This window comes from Sphaerulina musiva, assembly GCF_000320565.1.
Source record: "Sphaerulina musiva SO2202 unplaced genomic scaffold SEPMUscaffold_3, whole genome shotgun sequence".
Taxonomy (NCBI): Eukaryota; Fungi; Ascomycota; class Dothideomycetes; order Mycosphaerellales; family Mycosphaerellaceae; genus Sphaerulina; species Sphaerulina musiva.
In genome coordinates this window covers 1,180,605-1,199,548 of record NW_016017385.1, presented here as the reverse complement: position 1 = coordinate 1,199,548, position 18,944 = coordinate 1,180,605, and the positions used below count along the sequence as shown (strand labels likewise).

Below are 18,944 nucleotides of genomic sequence, written 5' to 3'. Positions count from 1 at the left end.
TGTGTTTCTGTGTGGTACTACTACTGTAGATCAGATACCAAATCTCATCGTGTCCTGGAGTGATTGAGATTCTGAAATATTTTGTCTCCTACACCTACCTGCCTGCACCTTTCTGTCACAGCGAACGAACATGGCAGCGAAACGGGCGCGCTTCTGCTTCGAACTCCCCGGCCGCGGGCTCAAGGACGATTCCAGTAGTAGTGATGAGTCCGAAGATCTTCGAATGCGAGGTGCCTCGAAAGTACGTGTGACATCCGTTGCCTCCCACGAGCCCCCAAATGATTTCCCACACAGCACTCCTAACGCTTTCCATTGAAGCTCCCGGATCCGTACCACATCTTCGGTCTCACGATTCCAGCCTACAGCCATCCTCGAATCCAAGCCTGCATGCTCGGCTGTGTACTCTTCATGACCGTGGGAATGTACAATGTGATCACATTCATCGGTGGCGCTGGTCAACAAACCGCCTGGCTCTCCGATGTAGCCAACATTGCCCTCTACTGCGTCTTCACCGTCTTCTGCTTGATCGCACCGGCATGTCTCAATTACTTTGGCCTCCAATGGACGCTCTGCTTTGGAGGTTTTGGCTATGCAGCCTATGCCGCCTCCCTTTGGTGCTACAACCACACGCAGAATTACCAATTCGTCATCTTCGGTGGTTCGTGGTGCGGCCTTTCTGCCGCTTTTCTCTGGTGTGCTGAGGGCACTGCAATCACGGCCTATGCTTCCGAGGAAAAGAAGGGCTTGTATGTGAGTATCTTCTGGACAATCTTCCAGTTTGGTGTCGTGATCGGTGCGGCGATTCCTGTGGCCCAAAATTGGAATGCCGGGACGAATAACGGGTCTAGAGTCAACGATGGGACCTACATGGGGATGATGGTCTTGATGCTCTGTGGGGCATTCCTGGGCTTGTTCCTTTGTCCATGGTGGAAGATTGTGAGAGAGGATGGGTCCAGAGTGGTCTTGAAGCAGGATCAGGAAAAATCGTTCAAAGAGCAGCTTGTCGCATCGGCTCTGGTCTTGAAGAAAAATTGGTGAGAGCACCACACACACACATCTTTACCCTCGCCTCAAGCTGATTCTTCGTCGCAGGTGGATCATCTTCTTCTGTCCTATGATGTGGGCAGTCAACTTTTATGTCATCTATCAGAACAACGACTTCAACGGCATCTACTTCACCGTCCGTGGTCGCGCGCTCAACACTTTCCTCTCCGGCGTTGTCCAGCTTATCGCACCCTGGATCTTGCGCATCTTCACCGACCTCCTGCCATTGCGTAGGAGGCAGCGAGCGTGGTGGGCGCTGGTCTACGTATTCATCGCCTTCAATGCCCTGTGGCTCGGCGGATACTGGATCATGAAGCGGACCCGGGGTGACTGGGATGAAGTGGAGCGTGTTGACATTTATGACCATGGATATGCCATTGCAGCTTTCGTGTTCGTCATGTACGGTTACATGGACTCCACGTATAACTGCTATTGCTACTGGTTCATCGGAGCCCTCAGCAATAAGACAGAAGAGGTGAAAAATCCTCAACAGGCGTCTTGTAGAATGCATGCTAACATTGACCAGCTTGCTGTCTTTTCAGCATTGTATCGCTTCCTGAACGCGGGATGCCAGATCGCTGCATATAGTCTTGACCTGGCCGGCTACTCCAAGGAGTTCATGTTTGGTTCAGCATGGGCGGTATGTGGTCATTTCTTATGGTAAGAACACTCTTCAAGAAGCCCTGCTAATGTCTGATCAGTTCTGTGCTGCTGGACCGATCTTTGTTTTGCCAGTCTTGAGATATTGGCTGAAAGATACCAATATGGACGACGGCCTGAGCGTTACCCATGGCGTGGTGGTTGACCACCAAGTGTCTGACAAGAAAGTCCCTGCGACGACCGCGGACGAAATTTCGAAAGAGCTCGCGTAGTACAGTTGCGGGAAGTAGATTCTTGACTGACTTAGTGTTACATCCATAAATCGAGTTAGAACACCAAGATTTATCGATCCGCACTGCAGCATGCCAATGTATCTGATCAGCCAAATTGTGTGAGCTGCAAATCATCATCGATGAAACTCTCCAGCTGTGTAGAAGTGAAGCCGAGATCCGGCGAACAGTATAGCGAAGAAGCAGGAAGAAATGGCCCTCTTATGGCCGGTTTAGTCTTCCTGATCGCACTACTCACCCGAGAATTGCTGGATTCAAGTCTAGTTTGAGGGCGTGTGGTAGGCAACGTCGGGGGGAGCATTGACGGACGTGGCGTGAGCGTCGTCTTTGGTGTAGCTTGTCGGGATATGGAAGTCGGCGGCTTGGGATCGATCATCATTTCCATGTCTTCTTCTGTCAATTCGAGACTACCAGAGCTGAACGAACTGCCACTAGCGTTCGACGCTCTCCGCACTTCCCTCGTGCCAGCATCCAGCTCCCGCGCGATCTGTGAAGCACTTTCCAGGTCGTCGAAAAAGTCGCTCAAGTCGTCCTGCGCTTGTGACAGTGAGGAAACCTGTGCTTTACGCACAGCAGTACGCGGCGACGGTGGAGCTAGAGGAATCTGAATTGACGTTGCCGGCTGCACTGGCTGCTGTACACATCCCGCAGCTTCATTGCAGGTCACAGCCGGACCTCCCAAGCTTCGGGCGATCTGACTGCAGCTGTCCAGATGGTCAAACAAGTCGCCAAAGTCTTCTTCCAGCTCGCGAGCAGGCTTTGTCTTGGCTGTTTGGACACTCGCACCGGGCAGTGGCGGCGGCGGCATCAGCATCGCAGCAGAAGGTTTTGACATTTGCGCTGCTGGGACGGACATCTGGACAGTGGCTGGTCCATCGCACGCGCCCAGAAGAGACTCGTCATCCAGGTCATCGTCGCCAAAGCCGTCCCGGTCATCGTTACCCCCCTGTCCGCTAGTCGTCGTCGTCGTCGTTGTCGTCGTCGTCGTCTTCGTCGTGGAGGTGGTGTTAGTTGCTGATTCCATGCCAAAAAAGGCGCCCAAGTGAAATTGGCTACTCTTGTACCCAAACCGATCACATCGTCGCTGCGTACCCAGCTGGACCTGCTGCTGCTGCCTGTGTGTTTCCGCGCGTTTCTCTCTTTCGCTTCGTAGCTTCGCCGCTGCCGCACGCCGCTTCTCTGCCTCTTGTGCGCGCTCTGCACGCTGCTCGAGCTCGATGGCACGTTCGAGTTGTCGTGCTTCGCGCTCCGAGAGAGTCGGTCGTCCGCGAGCCTTGAAGGACGCTTTGGCCTGTTTGATGGTCTGCTTCTTCACGGCATCAGGCATTATGCCATCTCGTCTCATCTCATGGTAATAGACAGCATCTTAGGTTGTTGACATCTTCTGACACTGTTCGTCATCCCCGCACTCGACAACACGACGACGCGCAGTCGCGTGTCAGGCTTCAGGCATTTCTTGGCAAACGCGTCAGGCAGCATGTAGGTAGTTCTACAGCAAGATATTGACCAGCTCTCATGTCCAAATCGCTTCCATCTCCCTTTCCCACCTGCTCTCTCTCCCTTTCACCCTCGTCCTCACCAACATCCCAAAGCGACCCTCTGTCCCACAACCCCCCACGTCCATGCAAGCAAGCAAGCGCGCGCGCAAGCAAGCGCTGTCAACAAAAAAAAAACCACCCACAACCGCTCTCTCCATCTTCGGTTTGCTACGCCAAGGATTAAAAAGGCGAGCTGCATTTTCGGCAGCGTCTAAATTATCAAAACCAGGTGCAACAACCAGAGTCGCCGAAGAGAGGATCTGCCTCAAGGACCAGGGGGGGGAGAAGAAAAGAAAAGAAAATACTTTAAAGATGCAGGTTACCGCACCGCTTGGACGGACATGTACATATATACATTCAACGAAGATAATTCCATTTTATGGTCTTTTTCTCCTCTTGTTTTTTTTTTCTTCTTTTTTTTCTTCTTTCTCTTTGTGCTACAATGGCCAAGAAAATGTTATTGGAACACTATCGCTGTGCAGGTGTGATCTTGGGCGGTGTGTGACGGCTACGTTTTCATTTAGGACGATGTATGTTGGTTGTCATAGTCTCTCCTGTCCGTATGGGAGAATTCATGAAGATTGAGGACCGAGAGAGTAAAAGGCGAATGCGGTTCTTGTGTAAAGGCTCACCAGCAAATTAGAGGACTATGTGAACTCCTGTTGTACATTTGCCACCTCTCCAAATGTCCATCCTGCACTCATTCGCGTTTTGTGTCCTTTTTCTTCTTTCTTTCTTTCCTTCTCCAAAGTCCCCCTTGACTGCGTGGCTACTCGTTCTATGCGTAATCATGACATGTCCTCCCTCCATTGGCCATTACAGTCCAGTTCCAACCGAAAAAGACTAGCTACCGTGTGATTGTTACAAAACAGTACGCCGATGTCTCGCTATTCAAACACTTTTGTAACCCCATTCGACCTGTCTGTGGTACCCTTGCGGGAGATGGTAGACCTCTATGCCTGGTCGTGATGATCGTGATGCTGTGGTTTCCTCCTCTTTTCACGCCGTGCTGGATAAGACGATTCTGTGATACATAAAGGCTTGCAAACAAACGCCGAATACCGCAATCCTGCATACACGGCCTGCCGAATTCCAGGAATCTTGTCCGAGAAAGGCTCAAAGTACAAAATACTGAGGTCGCAATTTCTCCAAAAGCAGCGCCCATCAGTCACACAATGCTGCAGATACATAGAAACGCGCGCTGATGAAGTCATCGCGAGTACTCGAACTGTGGAAGCGAAAATGTTAATCGCAGCCAGCAGGCAGTACCAGACTGCCCAAGGAAGTCAATGCCTGACATGTGGGCAGCGTGTGCGCTCAGGGTGGTGCGTACAATACCCCGATACCTAGGTAGTATTAGTAGCGTGCGTTAAGGTTCGAGACCGACATGCGGTGTGCCGTGGCGGCGCGTTGCTGCTGTTGATCCTGAGAAGACCTTCGGCGGAGCCCATCCACACTAGTTGCATGTTGAGGTTGCAGGTGTCGAAGATGAGTATAGCCTTGTTGTTGATCAGCCTGATTGATGTTCGTGCCCGCTGCATCCCGCCCGGAACTGAAGCTGTATAGGCTGGTGGAACCTTCTTGTGAGGAAGATGGTCGCCGTGAACCATCACCCACAGTCGGAAGAGCGGCGGCATATCGAACACTCGGGGGCGGCAGCATAGGTGCTCCGGTGGTCGAAGAGCTTGAAGTACTTGAAAAGCTCTGCGACATCGCCGAACCATCTGTTGGAGACATTTCCGGACTTCCTGCAGTACTGAATTGGTAGCCAAGTATGGGAGGTGCTCTATGCATGGATTCCGAATTAGATGAAGACATGACGGGATGACCTTGCGAGGTAGTCGTTGACAATCCGTTGCTGGATGCATTGCGAGAAACGGCAGGATTGGCCATAGACCAAGACATGCTGTTGCGACTGTACGTAGCACCTGGCTGAGCGCGAGTCTGTGGTTCGGTCAAGGATGTAAGCGGGCGAATCTGCGGCACTTCTGTGGAAGCATATGATGCTTGCTGCTGACTGTATGGCACCGGCAGTCGTCTCTCCTGCACAGTCTGCGTGGGGAGCGATGAGTGCAGAGAGCTCATATTGAGTGGCGAGAAACTATCGCCTGTGACGCTGGGCAATCGAGCCATCGATGTATTTGACGGATAGCCTGGGGCTGCGTGTAGATTACCAAAGCTGTACGCCGCGCCTGGCTCATAGTACATATGAGCGTTGACAGAAGAAGGTGCCATTGATTCTGGTATGTAAGGACGAAAACCTTCGGTGCCGTAGTTGCTTGGGATGGAATCGTGCCTTGGAGGTGCATTCGAGGCATAGGTATAGTCCTCGACCGGAGAAGTCTCGTACGACTCGTGTTCTGGATACGCCATGCGCGTGTGTAGCATTGGCAACGATGGACGGCTGTGGCTTGTTTGCTCCATGCTGCTGCTGCTGCTGTACGAGCTTGAGGACGCCTCCGAGGTGTACGGAGCTGAAATTGGTATGGAACTCGATGCGCTGGTGCTGCTGGTAGGCAGAGCTTCCACTCCAGGCATTGGCATTTCGCAACTGCCCACCTGCTCACCTGTCAGTCCAATGAAAGTTTCCGTCGTAGGTTGGCGAGCCATACACGAATGAAAGTGCACGACGACTTATCTGCCTGTGCTGAACGACAAGCTGAGCAGCCACTACCGTCGCCGGGATCCCCAGTGCATTTAATTTTGCGTCGCCGGCATCGAGAGCACTGCCGATGGTTAGCTCAGCTGCGTGAACTGAACTAGTAGCTATGTGAACCTACTGCAACTTGAATGCGACGGCGCGAATTGCTACCAGGTCCATTGTCTGGATTGTGCTCGTGTATTAGTGTACGCGCACCTGGGCGACCTGGGTATTCCGAGCGGAGTTCGTGGTGGGCTGAGTCATAATATGGATGATCGTAAGCGACTGATCGGCCATAGTAAACAGCACCAAGGGGGGCTCTGAAGTTTGATCGACCAAGGGAGTCGTATTCGCCGCCGTAGTATGACTGCGTCATCATCATCTTGTATACGCGTGAAGGCCTCGAAGCGACGATTGAGAGTCCCAGGAAGACACAAGGACGTGGACCCGTTAGTATTGAGGGACGATCGAGTGGTTGTGATGTAAGTCGCAAGAAACGAAGATCCAGAAGGAAGCCTGTCAGATCGACTCTAGGATATCCAGGGCGAGCAGCTGAGGAGGAGAAGAGCTGAGCCGAGAACCAAGAGTGACAGCTAGCAAACACTGCAATCTATCTCAGGAGATCCTGAGTCGGGAGGTCGTTTGTGTTATACAAAGAGACACAAGCAGACGTCCAACCAAGATCGAGAAAGGTAACCAGTCATCAGTGTTTTCGGTCGCAGCTGGGTTGGTTGGATATGCGACTCGCTCTCCAGACCAGTGCATTTGTAGCAGTGCAACTCCTCATCATTTCCTTGTGATTGTACGGTTATGTTCCTGGAAACAGCCCACAATTGGTCTAAGGTCTACGGGTAGTCGCAGAAAACGCAGTAAGGTACCCACTACAGCACGATCGTCGCCATTACCTGCATGTTTGTTCCCCTGGCAGAGGCGCAGATCTCCTCGAAAGGAATGCGTCGACCTGTACCTGCAGATTCTGGTGGAAGCCGTAGAGGCCCCACGTAGCCTGAGGTGACACGATAAGAGTGGGCTCTCTAACAGTGTTATGCTGGCTCCACAGTCAAGTTGCGTGAGATCAAATACCACAAAGTTTTCCGGCTCTGAAACATAGAATGCGCCTAGCCAGCCCAGGCTTCGATACACAGCGTGTTGCGCGTTACAGCTGTGTGAGCTGTCTGTCAACGATGAGAGTTAGCATTGCCACCTTGTTCTGATGTCTTCACAAGCCACGTGTAGTCAGTGTTGGCAAGTTTTCAGGTAGACTCAGGCATGATGGCGTTATCTGGGTCGAAGCGGCGCGCAATAGAGGATTGCGGGTCATGGCCCAATAGCTTGCTTGCCGCGGCTGGCCAAAAACTGTTCAGCCACACAACTAGAGAGAACCGCCATGCCGTCTGGTCGGCGATCATAAATTCAGCAGTCTGCGGTCATCTCCGCATGCAAAGTTGCCCGGTAGCCGTAGCCAGCAAGAGTGGCGCACTCACTGCACGTTGCCGGCCGTCTAACATCGCACGAGCGAGACTGTTCAAGCGATGTGAGGTGTTCGGGATCTGCCATGTCCCGCTCCGCTTGATGCAAGACACCTTGATTGAGCGCGGTACGACACAGTGTGGTGTTGGCTCTGAGGAATCCTGGATATCCGTCCGTGCACGTCTACAAAGGCAAGTATGTGGTGAATAGCGCAGTTGAAAGGAGGACAACGAATCCGCTGTCGGGGATCAGTATTTCGGAGGCGAAGGCGGCTGGGGAATACATCAAAACGGGATGTATCATGTATGCGGCGGATAGATGCTGCATGTCAGGCTCCATTGATGTCCGCCGAACGACATCTCAGCAGCACGGGATGTCTATTGTGACCTGTTTCAGATGGTCACCGTCTCGCGCCCAACAACATGACTACAGAGATATCCAGTCAGCAGATAACATGGCACTGCTGATCGATTGTGCGCAGTTCTGTAGGTGTAATGGGTACCTGCAGACCGCCAGCAACACCGCCTCAGAGACTGCACTCGCTGGCGGCGAGGCGGTCATCGCTACCAAGGCGATATTGACGGTGGCAGCAGAGGCGACTTGAGGCCTCAACAGAGAGGCGCTCTCTGACGCATCCCGACCGGCATCAGAACCAGCCTGCGGCCGAGAAGGATCGGCGTGCATATCGCGGGTTGTGAAAGTCGGGGGCGAATTCTGCTGAAGCGCAGCAGACGCGGAGAGCGGAGAACACGGCGAGAGCCCCGAAGAAGTAGTCGTCGGAGTGAAGTGGTGATATGATGCGGTATACGGTAGAAGCGAGGGTTGGTGCAATGTATTATGTGAAGTTCACTTGCGCTCCTTGCGTCGGCTGTAGCGCGAACTCAAAAGGCAGATACTCCCCGGACGGTCCTGCTCTTCCGAGTGCCCGCCCAGCCCTGCCGCGCGCGCCGCATTATTGTTGACATGACTCGCGTGAAAAAGAAGTGTCGAGACAGTCGAGATGTTGCACAAGCACAGACACAAGCACCACTTGCCACTCTGCCCGACCCTGCCGTATCACCTTCGCCTACAGCCTATTTGACATTATTGGCGGAATACACACGTGACACATGGCGAGAGCGGAGTGGGATGTCAGCCTCAGGCAGAGAATCCCAGCTTGGCAATTGTAGCTTACCTAATCTCAGAACTTCAGGTACATGTACCTCCTGCTACCTAGGTACTTGGATAACACACACCTAGGACCCCCATCTTTCTTCTGTCCATCACCACCTCCTACTCATTGGAACCAACTTGGCAACAACGAGACGTCGTCGACCTACACGCGCCATGTCCGTGCTTCTCGAGACTTCTGCCGGCGACATCACCGTCGACTTGTTCGTCGACGATGCTCCGAAGTGCTGTGAAAAGTAAGTCGGCGCTGGATCCCACGTGTGCGTCGCGATGGCAGACGCTGGTGTCGATGTGCCTTGGCTGATCAGATGGCTAAGATATGGACTCACAGCTTCCTGAAGCTCTGCCAGATCAAATACTACAACTACTCGCCCATTTACAATGTCCTACCGAACTTCTCCTTCCAGACTGGTGATCCGATCGGCCCCGAGTCAAAGGATAGTGACGGTGGATGCGCCGTATGGGCACTCCCTGATGGCGGGACAAAGCGCCCATCGAGGTCCGATCGCGCGACGTTTAAGCCCGAGTTCTCGAGTAAGAGAAAGCACAAGGAGCGTGGCACGCTGAGCATGGCAACGACGCCCTCCAAGTCGAATCCCGACGAGCGCCTGGCGGGCAGCCAGTTTATAATAACTCTTGGCGATGGTCTAGAGGAGCTGGACGGCAAAGCAGCAGTCTTTGGAGAGGTCGTAGAGGGCTTCGATGCGCTAGAAAAGATCAATACCGCTTTCGTGGACTCCAAAGGCAGACCTCTGCAGGACATCAGACTTCTCCACACTGTCGTGCTGGACGATCCCTATGAAGATCCGCCGGGCCTCATAAAACCACCAGGTAGTCCGCTGCCATCTGATGAGCAACGAGCAACGGTGCGAATTGCCTATGACGAAGTTCTGAAGGACGACACAGATCCCGAGCAAATGGAAAAGCTGCGAAGAGAACGTGAAGCGCGTGCGCAGGCTCTTACGCTGGAGCTCATTGGAGATCTTCCGTTCGCTGATGTCACGCCACCTGAGCAGATACTGTTCGTCTGCAAATTGAACCCAGTAACACGAGATGAGGACTTGGAGCTTATATTCTCTCGATTTGGCAAAATCTTATCATGCGAAGTCATTCGCGACAAGAAGTCAGGCGATAGCTTACAGTATGCCTTCATCGAGTTCGCTAACAAGGAAGATTGCGAACGCGCCTACTTCAAAATGCAGGGTGTGCTCATTGACGATCACCGAATCCACGTGGACTTCTCGCAGAGTGTGTCCAAGATCGCGGATGACTGGCGAAGCAACACGAACTCGAAAACGGCGAGGTCTCGTGGGGGCTTCGGTGGCATTGACAGCCTACAGAAGAGGAAACAGTATCGTGAGGGCAGGGATGGTGGCAGTGGGCGGCACTACGATTATGTGTTTGATAAAAAGGAAAAGTCCAAACGTGAGCACACTGAGCGCGGCACCACCAGGCACAGATCCCGAAGTCGCAGTCCCAAGCGACAATCCAGAAATGAGGGCAGAAGTGATCGTGATCGTGGTGATGGCAGAAGATCCCGTAGCCGCGACAGGTATCGGGACCATCATTCTCGGCGGTAGTGCAATGGCCCGCTACAGAATCTAGTTCGCAGTGTTGGCCATTGGCGCACTCTGATGCTGCTGCTGAACTGTAGAGAAAGCACGTTTCAACTTCCTGTACCTTTCTCACGAAATCAAAGTTAGGTCTCCTCCGCGACTGGCTGCGTGCTTGTGATCGCACTCATTTGTACATCGATAGCCTGTATTGCCCCCCTGAGCTCAGCGATGCGCTCCAAACGCAGTCTTGGACTCCATACGAATTCACATCTGGGACGGCCATGCACAATCACGAAGTGACAGCCCTCTCAGCCTTGTAACTGTATTACAACAAAATCAATAAACTCCATCAACAGGTTTTTGGGGTCAATGCCCTCCATAAAAATGGACCGAATTTGAAACTACCTTACCTGTACCTTGTACCTTGTACCTTGTACATTTCTTACTTATAGCATTTGGTAGACAATAAGTATGTACCTACCTAAGGTACGCAATGAAAATCTCAGTGTCAACCCCCAAAAAAACGCCTTTACTTTTTATCTAGTCTAGACACGTACGTATGTAATTAGGTACGATTGATTCCCCTTTTTGATCCTCGCTGCTACTATGTACATGTTGATAGGTACCATATCATTGTAACGCTCACATACAACAACACATGGGTGTTATCAGGTACAGGTATCATTCGTCGTCGATGTCGTCGATGTCGTTGTCGTCGTCGTCGTCGTTTTTATAATCAACGTCATCATCTCATTCTTTTTCATCCACCCACCCACACACTCACACACACACAAAAGCAGTTTTTTCCGCTCTATCCCCCTAGTCTGTTGTCTTTGTTGCAACTTTTTATTTTCTCTCTCTCGATCGACTGTCTTGTCTGTCAGCAGCCGTGGAGGTTGAAATGTCCCTTTTTCCCTTTTTCTCCTCTTCTCCTCTCCTCACTGTACAGGATCATGATATGTGAAAACTTCATCTCCCGCAACTCCCGGTGCACTCCAATAGCTCACTCCAGCCTCCTCATCATAGCTATCGAAGCTATTCGCCAACCGTTTGCCTCCACCTCCAGGTAAATCCACCACAAACGAAGGCGTCATGAATCCCGCAATCGTTCCGCGAAGATGTTTTTCCAGATGCAAAATGGTCGACAAGGGAGTTCGCAAATCTTCGACGCCGCGAATCATGTCGGATTGATAGACATAGTACGGTTGAATGTTCAAATCGGCGAGTTTGCGAATCAGCGCGGACATGGTGGCGAGGTCGTCATTGACGCCTTTGAGGAGGACGGTTTGGTTCCGTACTGTCACTCCGCGCTCAAAGAGATATCGGGCTGCTCGTTCGGTGGTCCAGGTGATTTCCTGCGGATTGTTGAAATGTGTGTGCATTGCGACTTGCTTTCCAATCGAGCGACCGAGGTTGCTGAGTCCAACGAACGCGTCTGTCCAGCTATCGTCGCGATCGAAGATTCTCATGGGACAGGCTGCGAGGCCTTTGGATGCAAAGCGGATCCGCTGGACATGTGGAATCTGCAGTAATCGCTTTCCGACCATGTGGAGTTGTTCGGGCTGGAGGTAATAGGAATCTCCTCCCGAGACTACGACGTCCTGTATTGCAGGAGTGCGATCGATGTACTGGAACATGGCCTCCCATCTTTTGCGCGTGGGCTTTTGCGATGCTTTGATGACAGATTCGGTATTGTTTCCTACCGCGTACGATCTTGTGCAGAATCGGCAATAGACAGGGCACACGCTGGTTGCTATTTTGCCAGTCAGCCATCAACGAGAGCATCAGGACTGTGCTCACCCACCGAGAAACAACACCTTGTCGGGATATCGATGGACAAGACCTGGGACAGGCGAGTCATCCTCCTCGTGGAGAGAGTCCAGCTCAAGCGCTGGGTGATCTTCCCTTCTGGTGGATCGCAGAGGAATGAATTGCCTCCGAATGGGATCTTCCAATGGATTGCACCAGTCAGCAACACTCAGCATGTGCGGTGTCAAGCGGACCGACATTGGAGCCACCTTCATGCCTCCCTCGACATCTGCAAGAAAGTCCTCGCGCGTTCGGATATGGGACCATGCTGACTGGACATGCGGGGAGTGTGGTATGCGCTCCGGAAGAACGCCTTCGAGGAATCTGAGAAGCTTGTCCTTCCGATCGATGGTGTTGCTCGTCTGGAAAAGCACATGTCGTCAATACACGTGCGGCGTCAGTAATCGCTCGGTTGCACAACATGGACTTGCCTGCCAGCGGTAGCTCAAAAAGTCTTCCTCCGAGACATCTTTCCACATCCGGATGTGTTGCCAGTAAGCCAGATGGCGTCTTCGCGGAGGCTCTGGGGCAAACGATACGGGCCGGAGTGCAGAAACATCAGATGGCACAAAGACATGCTCGTAGCTCCGATCAATGATCCCTGCCTGAGTGGTGAAAGGTCCAGATTGGCTCGATGGTCTCGCCATTGGCCTCGGTCGTGGTCCAACGAAGAGGCACGTCGCCCTCAGATGATCCACCGTACATCGCGAACGGAGCATCGAGAGAGCCATGGTTACCACTGCTGGTTGGGAGGTCGTGGGCTCATAATAATAAGAGTAGAGAGGTAGGAAGCATCAAAGGCGGCCCTGAGTCCTGAAAAACAACCCCGTGGTTCACCGGGCCCTCCCTCACGCGTATTGTCCAGATCTGTGCATGATCCACCTTGTTATGCATGGATGATGCTCGTGTGATAGAATCGACAAGTGCGCAAGAGGGTGGGCGAGAGGTCACCGGGAGCCCTGGTCAGGTATGTATATCTAGATGTATCTGTATTGCATTTGCAGCTCCCGCAAGTCCCGCATACAGTCCGTAAAGCAAGCGTCGACACGCCGGCCGTTACCTCTCGTAGCTTCGTCGACGTAAAAGTTGGTTATACTCTCTCCTAGTGGCTTCCTGTCGCGGCAAGTGCGCCTCCATAGTGCAAAGGACCGTTTAGTGCCATACCGATATGTACTCGACCCCCCTCGATTGCTGTACGTGCTGCACCGCCTGCGTCGTCCGTGCTCAACGTATGTAACCCTCGCGTGAATCGTGATCGATGATCAAGACAGTTGGTAACTTCGTCCCTGCTTGTTCAACCTGATCATTGATGGACGTAGCAAAGCCAGCGATAAAGCTGAGCTTTCGTTCACCCCGTACCCTTCTACTGAAGCAGTTAGAGTCCGTGACCGTAGCCGCATCTTTCTCGCCCTCTGGACTAGGCGCATTTGTCGTTATAGAAAGAATAAGAAGTACCTTACCATATGCTCGCTCCTGTGGCCAGCGAGCTGCCTCGCGTGGCCCGGGGCTTTTACCTGTCTTCACGCCTCGTCATCATTTCCTCTTTTTGCTCCCCATTTCCTCTTCGGTCGATGCATAGGTGTAGTTTATTCTGCGTAAGCGCACTCCCGCCTGCCTTGGCCTCAAAGACAGATCTGTGTACTAAACCAATTCCAGTAAGATGTCGGTGTGTACCTCTAGCCATAACGGGTAACCCGTAGCTGATACATATGGGGTAAGCGAAAAAAGTGTTCGACAGCCACTGTAAAGATGGTACAACATGTATTTATCAAGACCCCCGGCGTTCTCCATTCGGAGTTGCGTCTCCTGATCAATCACACGCATTCCGTAACGATCACTGTGCAGCACTGCAGCTGCGCTATGGGAGCCATGACATACGGTGGATACGAAGCGCTAGAATGCCGGGCAAAACAGATGAAATATCGAGAAGAGAAGAAAGAATACAGCTCGGTTCCAGCCGATGTCGCAAGGCTATGCGCCAGTAGGCCTAGTTGCGTGCGCACTGCGCACATGCATGCGGTTTGCGTCACTGAGCAGTGAGGTGTGCGGCAACATGCAAGCTACCGCAGCGACCGCGAGCCGCGAAAGTCTTTTTCTACCACGAACATGTACCTCCCAGCACCCATAGAGCTCCCAGCCTCTATGGGACAGACAGTGCATGCCCTCGGGACCTGGTCTGTATGTTTTCCAGGTGGTCGCCTGCTAGTGTCCTGGAATGGCAATAATGACCAGACATGTGTCGGTGTCTATCATGTTTGCCTCTGGACGCCCCTCACAGCAGCCAGCATCCAAGGTTCATGCAGGCGTGTGTTGGCCTCGTGGCGCCGATGCTGATAGCTTGATACCTCCGTCCTCCGTTGCGCTTGTCGACGGGGCTTCACAGTCAACAGAAATCCTTCCTGGACGACTGAGACAAGCCTGGTGTATTGCTGACAAACCGCGTCTCGTCACATTGACCTGTCTTGTGTTTCGGGGCACTATCACGACTAAAAGTCCTGTGACTACTGACGTGCAGTTGATCATCCAGCTCCGAGAGTTTCGGTTCTGCCCGCGCTCCGATGTCTCTCTACCTCCTACATACCTCCTACAGCTTCTTCTTCTCTCTCACAAGCATGGCGCGATAATGAGACGAATACTTGGAACCGCCATGCTGTCAACATTGTGCTTGACCTTCTCTCTGCGCCAGAGGCAACGGCGAGAATTGAAGGACATGTACCATTGCCCTCGCTTTCGCGCCCGTGGAGACTACATTTCTATTCTTTTCTTTCTACTTCTGGTAAGCGCGAGACTCCGCCTTTCGAAGGCGCCAGAGCTGCATGCTCACTGAGTCCGGCGCATTAGTAGCGAGCAGGAACAGGAAGCCGGTAGTGCGAGGGAAAAATCGTCCGTCTAGGCACGGGGCGCTCGATTTCTTTTTCCCTCTTCGCTGTGCCGTGCCCGGAGGAGGAGGGTGTGGTATTGTACCTAAGTAGCCGTAGGTACCTCCTATCTAGGTAGGTATGCCTTGTTTCGGGCGTGCAATTTCGGGCGTGCAGAACCCCGGGTCGCTGAGGTGAAGAGAGCGCATCGGCCGACACATGGAAGAGTCAAGAGTGTGCGCTCATCGCGAGGCTACATGTACCCTCCTTGTCGTGGAAGTCCGTCGAGGTAAGGTACACTGGAAGCGTCAGGTATGTAGGGAGTCGGCAGTCGCGTTCCGGAACAGGCCAGCACGATCAGGTCACATCTCCTGTCCTCTCTGGGGTGTGTGAACTAGACTGCATGTAGCCAGGGAAGTTGCCGATTAGGAGGAAACACGCGAGAGTGGAACCGCCAGAAAATGCATTGGGGTGAGATGATGAACAATGAGAGATTCTGTGAGTGAACTAAGCTGAAGGTAGTTACAACTTACAAGCGCTCGCCGGACTCCGTCTCGCTTATTGCGGCCATCGAGCGGGATACAGGGGGTTGATCCTTGATCGTTCTAGGAGGTACTTACATGCAGTCATGCACACAGGTCGTAGTCCACCACATACCTCCTAGTGACATTCATGTACTATCCGAACAACATGTTGTTGCAATCGATCGCACCTAGTCTACAGACTCGCCCCTTATCGTATAATTTATGACAACGGATAGAAAGAAATGCTCCTGTGTTATACAATTGTCCAGTTGATCTGGCTGACAATAAAAAAACATCGAAACTTGGGTACTCGCCAAAGAAACGCCGGCTCACTCCACCTTCTAGTTCAGCTTTCATAATTCATATCTTTTGGTCCCTCGCTTTTCTCTGCCGCCTAGTCAAATCCGCCTGGCATTTTTTCCTTTTCCATCTCGCTTTCCTTTTCCTTCACCTCCACTACCGGCTCTGCACTTCGCTCACTTTTCTCTAAACTTGTCGACGGGCGGAGATGATTTGAAACATCTTCCTCGAGATGGATGGTCTGAAGCTTTGAAGCTGATGTGGTGGCACCGGAGGACTCGGCCATAAGAGAGATTGGGGTGGCATCCATGCCCTGGAGGGCTGTGCTCGTCGCCTGAGACTTCGTCAAATCCGGCTCGACTGCCATAGATACCTCCTCGGCAGGTGAAGTAGCAGACGCTGCGGATTTTGTCGGCGAAGGAGTGCGAGACACGGGCGTGGCTCCAACCACAACAGGCAGATTGCGACCTGGGTTCCGCGGTGGCAACTTTGGGGCAACGCGCTTCGGTACATTCACCAGTCGAGCTTTGGAAAGCACCTTCGACGCTGTCGGCTGCACAGTTTGGAGCGATTGCAGCACAGGCTGCTCGACGATTTGGACATCGTCGAACTGGTCGTCGTCGCGTTCTGGCAAATCTTCGGGAGTGTCATAGATGCCTGGCGGCGTATGTGGAGGTGTCGAGTAGCCATTAGCAGTGGAGATATTGGTCGAGTCAATCTGCTCTTGCGGGGTCTTCAGGACCTCATGCTCTGGCACGCCTTGCATGAACGAGGAGTGGCCATTCGTGAAGCTGCCTTTGCTACTATGCTGACTGTGACCGCCAATACTTCTCCTGCCCGGCGACACAGGTCCATCTGGCAAGAGGTCTGTTTGTGTTGAAGTGTCCGTCATGATGACCGATGATCGTCGCTGGTCAAGACTACCTCTCAACGAGCTTGGTGTCTTTGGGTCCATGCTGAAAGCACTAGACCGCCAGCTATTTCGCCGACTAGCAGATCGTGCACCAAGTTCTTGGCTTTGTCTGTATACATTGTAAATGGGCGAGGTAGGACTGGGATTGAAAGAGAATTCTGCCCAAGATGCTCTTTTTTGTGTGCCAGCTTCCTTGAGACTCATGCCTTCCTTCTCGAGTGCAAGGACGCCATACGGATCTGGATCATCAAGCTTTGGCACTCCAAATGCTTGTCCATCATCGATCTCGTAGTCAGCGGGTGGGGCTTCGGTGGGTAGCAGGGAATCGTCCACGTCGCTATCGCCTTGCGCCGCCTTGATGGTCTCGAGCAGGCGTCGCACCTCGTATGGCGCGTGCCGAACCTTGCCCGCAAGTATATCAGCCACTGGTAGCTTCTGTCCGTAAAATCGCTCGTTCTCGTCCATGCGCTCTATCACGACAGTGCCGTCGATTTGCACTCCCGCGTAGAATCCGCGACTCTTGAGGTAGGTGTATACGGGAGCTTGGTGCTTGTGAACCGATGTTTCGAGCAAGGCTCCTGCGCCTACAGGACCAGCTACAGCAGATACCTCGCCCCCCAGTGTACATCGCACTTTGGTGAAGGCATCCAATGCCCTCTGTGTATTGATCACAACTACGCAGTCGTATATGTCCACGCCGACAAGGAAGCCAAGTCCGGCAGTATGAAGCATGATTCCAGAAGGAGGACTCCAAGTACCATCTTCCTTCTTCGCTATCAGTATTCCTGAACCACCTGCTCCACTGATCCAGAGACCTGTCCTCATGGTTGTGAAGATGGCGAGTCCTTTGGCTTCGCGGATCACATGTGCTGGAATCTTCTGTAACACCCTCTGCTTTTGCTTGGGCCCATCGACCGGCGGCACTTCCTCGTCGACGTAGAATCCATCCTCTGCGTTTCGTTAGCACTCAATTGTGTACCACCATTCGCCAGCCTTACTGCAGAAGCTCTTCAATATCCGCGCAGCCTTGTCGCTTTCTTGATCCAACGTTGTCGGCCAAAATGCCTCCGAGCCCAGCTTGTTGCTCAAGTTGTTGATGGGCGGCCCCAGCTTGTCGAGAGCAGCGTATGCTTTATCGAAGCCCGCCTTCCCACCAGTCTTGACGCGCTGCCACATGTCGTCGAGCGTTCCTGCTTCTGGGTCTCCTTTTGCTTGAACTTCTGTCTCTGTCTCTGTTTCTGCCGCTTCTTCAGCACTGCGCGCACGCCTCTTTCGGGTCAAGACGCTGGCGCAAAAGATGTTCTATCTCTTCGTTGCTGCTGACCGGGCGTAGTCGCAGCAGCAGTCGATCAAATGACCAGTCGCAGCGCTACCGAGCATGCGTTGCATGCTCTTTCCAACACCGCGGGGCTTCGAGGACAAGATGCAGGAGCCTATTGCTTGCTTCTCGTCTGCTTGCGCATCTCATATGGCACCAAGAGCGCCGCGGAGTGACCGGATGGCCGATCAACACGATGCAATGATCAATAATCGTGGATACGTCAGAGCGGTCCGGACGCCGACCTTGAGCATGGATGTGTGGATCCTCGGTTCGTGACGCGGCACGACTGGGACGTCCCTGCGTCCGGAAGTCCAGAATTTGCGCCAATTTTCCACCACCACCACCTGACACGGTGCATGTTTGTATAAGGTACCACCCGTCCCTATGTTCTATTGCTTCAGCAACGATCAATAAAGAAAATCATCATGGAGCCACCGTCTGTCGTACACGCTTCTTGGCGTCCTGTTAGCAGCCGTCACCTCAGCGCCGCTCTGGCTGGGTTGCCAACTGGCAACGAGCCCAGGCCCAGCAGCCGATAAGCTTCGCAGGATGAGTTGGGAGGTAGGAGGTGCACGGTACTAGGTATTTTTGCGAGAAAGTTTGGCTGAAGCCGGACACCGGACGCGTCCGCAAAGACGGACGGCCGACACTTTTCTGACAGTTTGATTACCTCCCAGAAGATGCTTGACGACGACGTTGCTTGACGACAGTGCGTGCTGGCGAATTGTCCAGACTCGGAGAGCGGTTGGCGGTCTCGCATATGCGTGCTGTCCGACAAACTTTGAAAAGTTATGAATGCAGATCACCTGGGGATCGGGAGCACGGCATGTTTGCTGCGGACGCTGTAGGAGGTACCTCCGTAATGCCCCAACTTTGCGGCTCTGGAGTCAGGATGTTGCCGACAGTCAAA

The 18,944-nt window shown here is 52.9% G+C and overlaps 7 protein-coding genes across 7 annotated transcripts; 3 read left to right on the top strand and 4 right to left on the bottom strand.

Annotated features, from left to right (window-relative positions):
- The first annotated feature begins 59 nt into the window (after positions 1-59).
- On the top strand, positions 60-2,058 carry SEPMUDRAFT_148092 (uncharacterized protein). The gene has a single exon (XM_016904697.1). The coding sequence runs from the start codon at positions 388-390 to the stop codon at positions 1,036-1,038; it is 651 nt and encodes a 216-aa protein (XP_016762480.1). The 5' UTR covers positions 60-387; the 3' UTR covers positions 1,039-2,058.
- A 127-nt stretch (positions 2,059-2,185) lies between these two features.
- Positions 2,186-2,923, top strand: SEPMUDRAFT_148091 (uncharacterized protein). Its single transcript, XM_016904696.1, has one exon. The coding sequence runs from the start codon at positions 2,282-2,284 to the stop codon at positions 2,540-2,542; it is 261 nt and encodes an 86-aa protein (XP_016762479.1). The 5' UTR covers positions 2,186-2,281; the 3' UTR covers positions 2,543-2,923.
- Positions 2,924-5,668: 2,745 nt separating this feature from the next.
- Positions 5,669-6,497, bottom strand: SEPMUDRAFT_82526 (uncharacterized protein; the record flags this gene model as incomplete). The annotated part of the gene is made up of 3 exons (XM_016910311.1): positions 5,669-6,031; positions 6,085-6,198; positions 6,253-6,497. Coding segments are annotated over 3 exons (722 nt in total), but the record flags the coding sequence as incomplete, so codon positions are not given.
- A 1,478-nt stretch (positions 6,498-7,975) lies between these two features.
- SEPMUDRAFT_115634 (uncharacterized protein) lies at positions 7,976-8,267 on the bottom strand (the record flags this gene model as incomplete). Its single annotated transcript, XM_016901183.1, has 2 exons — positions 7,976-8,009; positions 8,086-8,267. The coding sequence occupies 2 exons, from the start codon at positions 8,265-8,267 to the stop codon at positions 7,976-7,978; spliced, it is 216 nt and encodes a 71-aa protein (XP_016762477.1).
- A 562-nt stretch (positions 8,268-8,829) lies between these two features.
- SEPMUDRAFT_62637 (cyclophilin-like protein) lies at positions 8,830-10,333 on the top strand (the record flags this gene model as incomplete). The annotated part of the gene is made up of 2 exons (XM_016909610.1): positions 8,830-8,989; positions 9,085-10,333. The coding sequence occupies exons 1-2, from the start codon at positions 8,910-8,912 to the stop codon at positions 10,331-10,333; spliced, it is 1,329 nt and encodes a 442-aa protein (XP_016762476.1). The 5' UTR covers positions 8,830-8,909.
- A 504-nt stretch (positions 10,334-10,837) lies between these two features.
- Positions 10,838-12,930, bottom strand: SEPMUDRAFT_148089 (kama family protein). Its single transcript, XM_016904695.1, has 3 exons — positions 12,550-12,930; positions 12,114-12,480; positions 10,838-12,062 (listed from the first exon to the last, which is right to left on the bottom strand). The coding sequence occupies exons 1-3, from the start codon at positions 12,847-12,849 to the stop codon at positions 11,248-11,250; spliced, it is 1,482 nt and encodes a 493-aa protein (XP_016762475.1). The 5' UTR covers positions 12,850-12,930; the 3' UTR covers positions 10,838-11,247.
- Positions 12,931-15,703: 2,773 nt separating this feature from the next.
- Positions 15,704-18,211, bottom strand: SEPMUDRAFT_148088 (DUF500-domain-containing protein). The gene is made up of 2 exons (XM_016904694.1): positions 17,712-18,211; positions 15,704-17,663 (listed from the first exon to the last, which is right to left on the bottom strand). Exons 1-2 carry the CDS (start codon positions 17,887-17,889, stop codon positions 15,895-15,897), a joined length of 1,947 nt encoding a protein of 648 aa, XP_016762474.1. The 5' UTR covers positions 17,890-18,211; the 3' UTR covers positions 15,704-15,894.
- Between the last annotated feature and the right edge of the window lie 733 nt (positions 18,212-18,944).

Bases quoted from the DNA above. Each gene is read 5' to 3' on its own strand.
- SEPMUDRAFT_148092 (XM_016904697.1), top strand. From the start codon at position 388: ATGCTCGGCTGTGTACTCTTCATGACCGTGGGAATGTACAATGTGATC.
- SEPMUDRAFT_148091 (XM_016904696.1), top strand. From the start codon at position 2,282: ATGGAAGTCGGCGGCTTGGGATCGATCATCATTTCCATGTCTTCTTCT.
- SEPMUDRAFT_148089 (XM_016904695.1), bottom strand. From the start codon at position 12,849: ATGGCTCTCTCGATGCTCCGTTCGCGATGTACGGTGGATCATCTGAGG. The intron at 12,481-12,549 runs GCAAGTCCATGT...GTGCTTTTCCAG, and splicing joins TTTTGAGCTACCGCTGGCAG to ACGAGCAACACCATCGATCG. The intron at 12,063-12,113 runs GTGGGTGAGCAC...CTGGCAAAATAG, and splicing joins CGACAAGGTGTTGTTTCTCG to CAACCAGCGTGTGCCCTGTC.
- SEPMUDRAFT_148088 (XM_016904694.1), bottom strand. From the start codon at position 17,889: ATGTGGCAGCGCGTCAAGACTGGTGGGAAGGCGGGCTTCGATAAAGCA. The intron at 17,664-17,711 runs GTAAGGCTGGCG...AACGAAACGCAG, and splicing joins GATATTGAAGAGCTTCTGCA to AGGATGGATTCTACGTCGAC.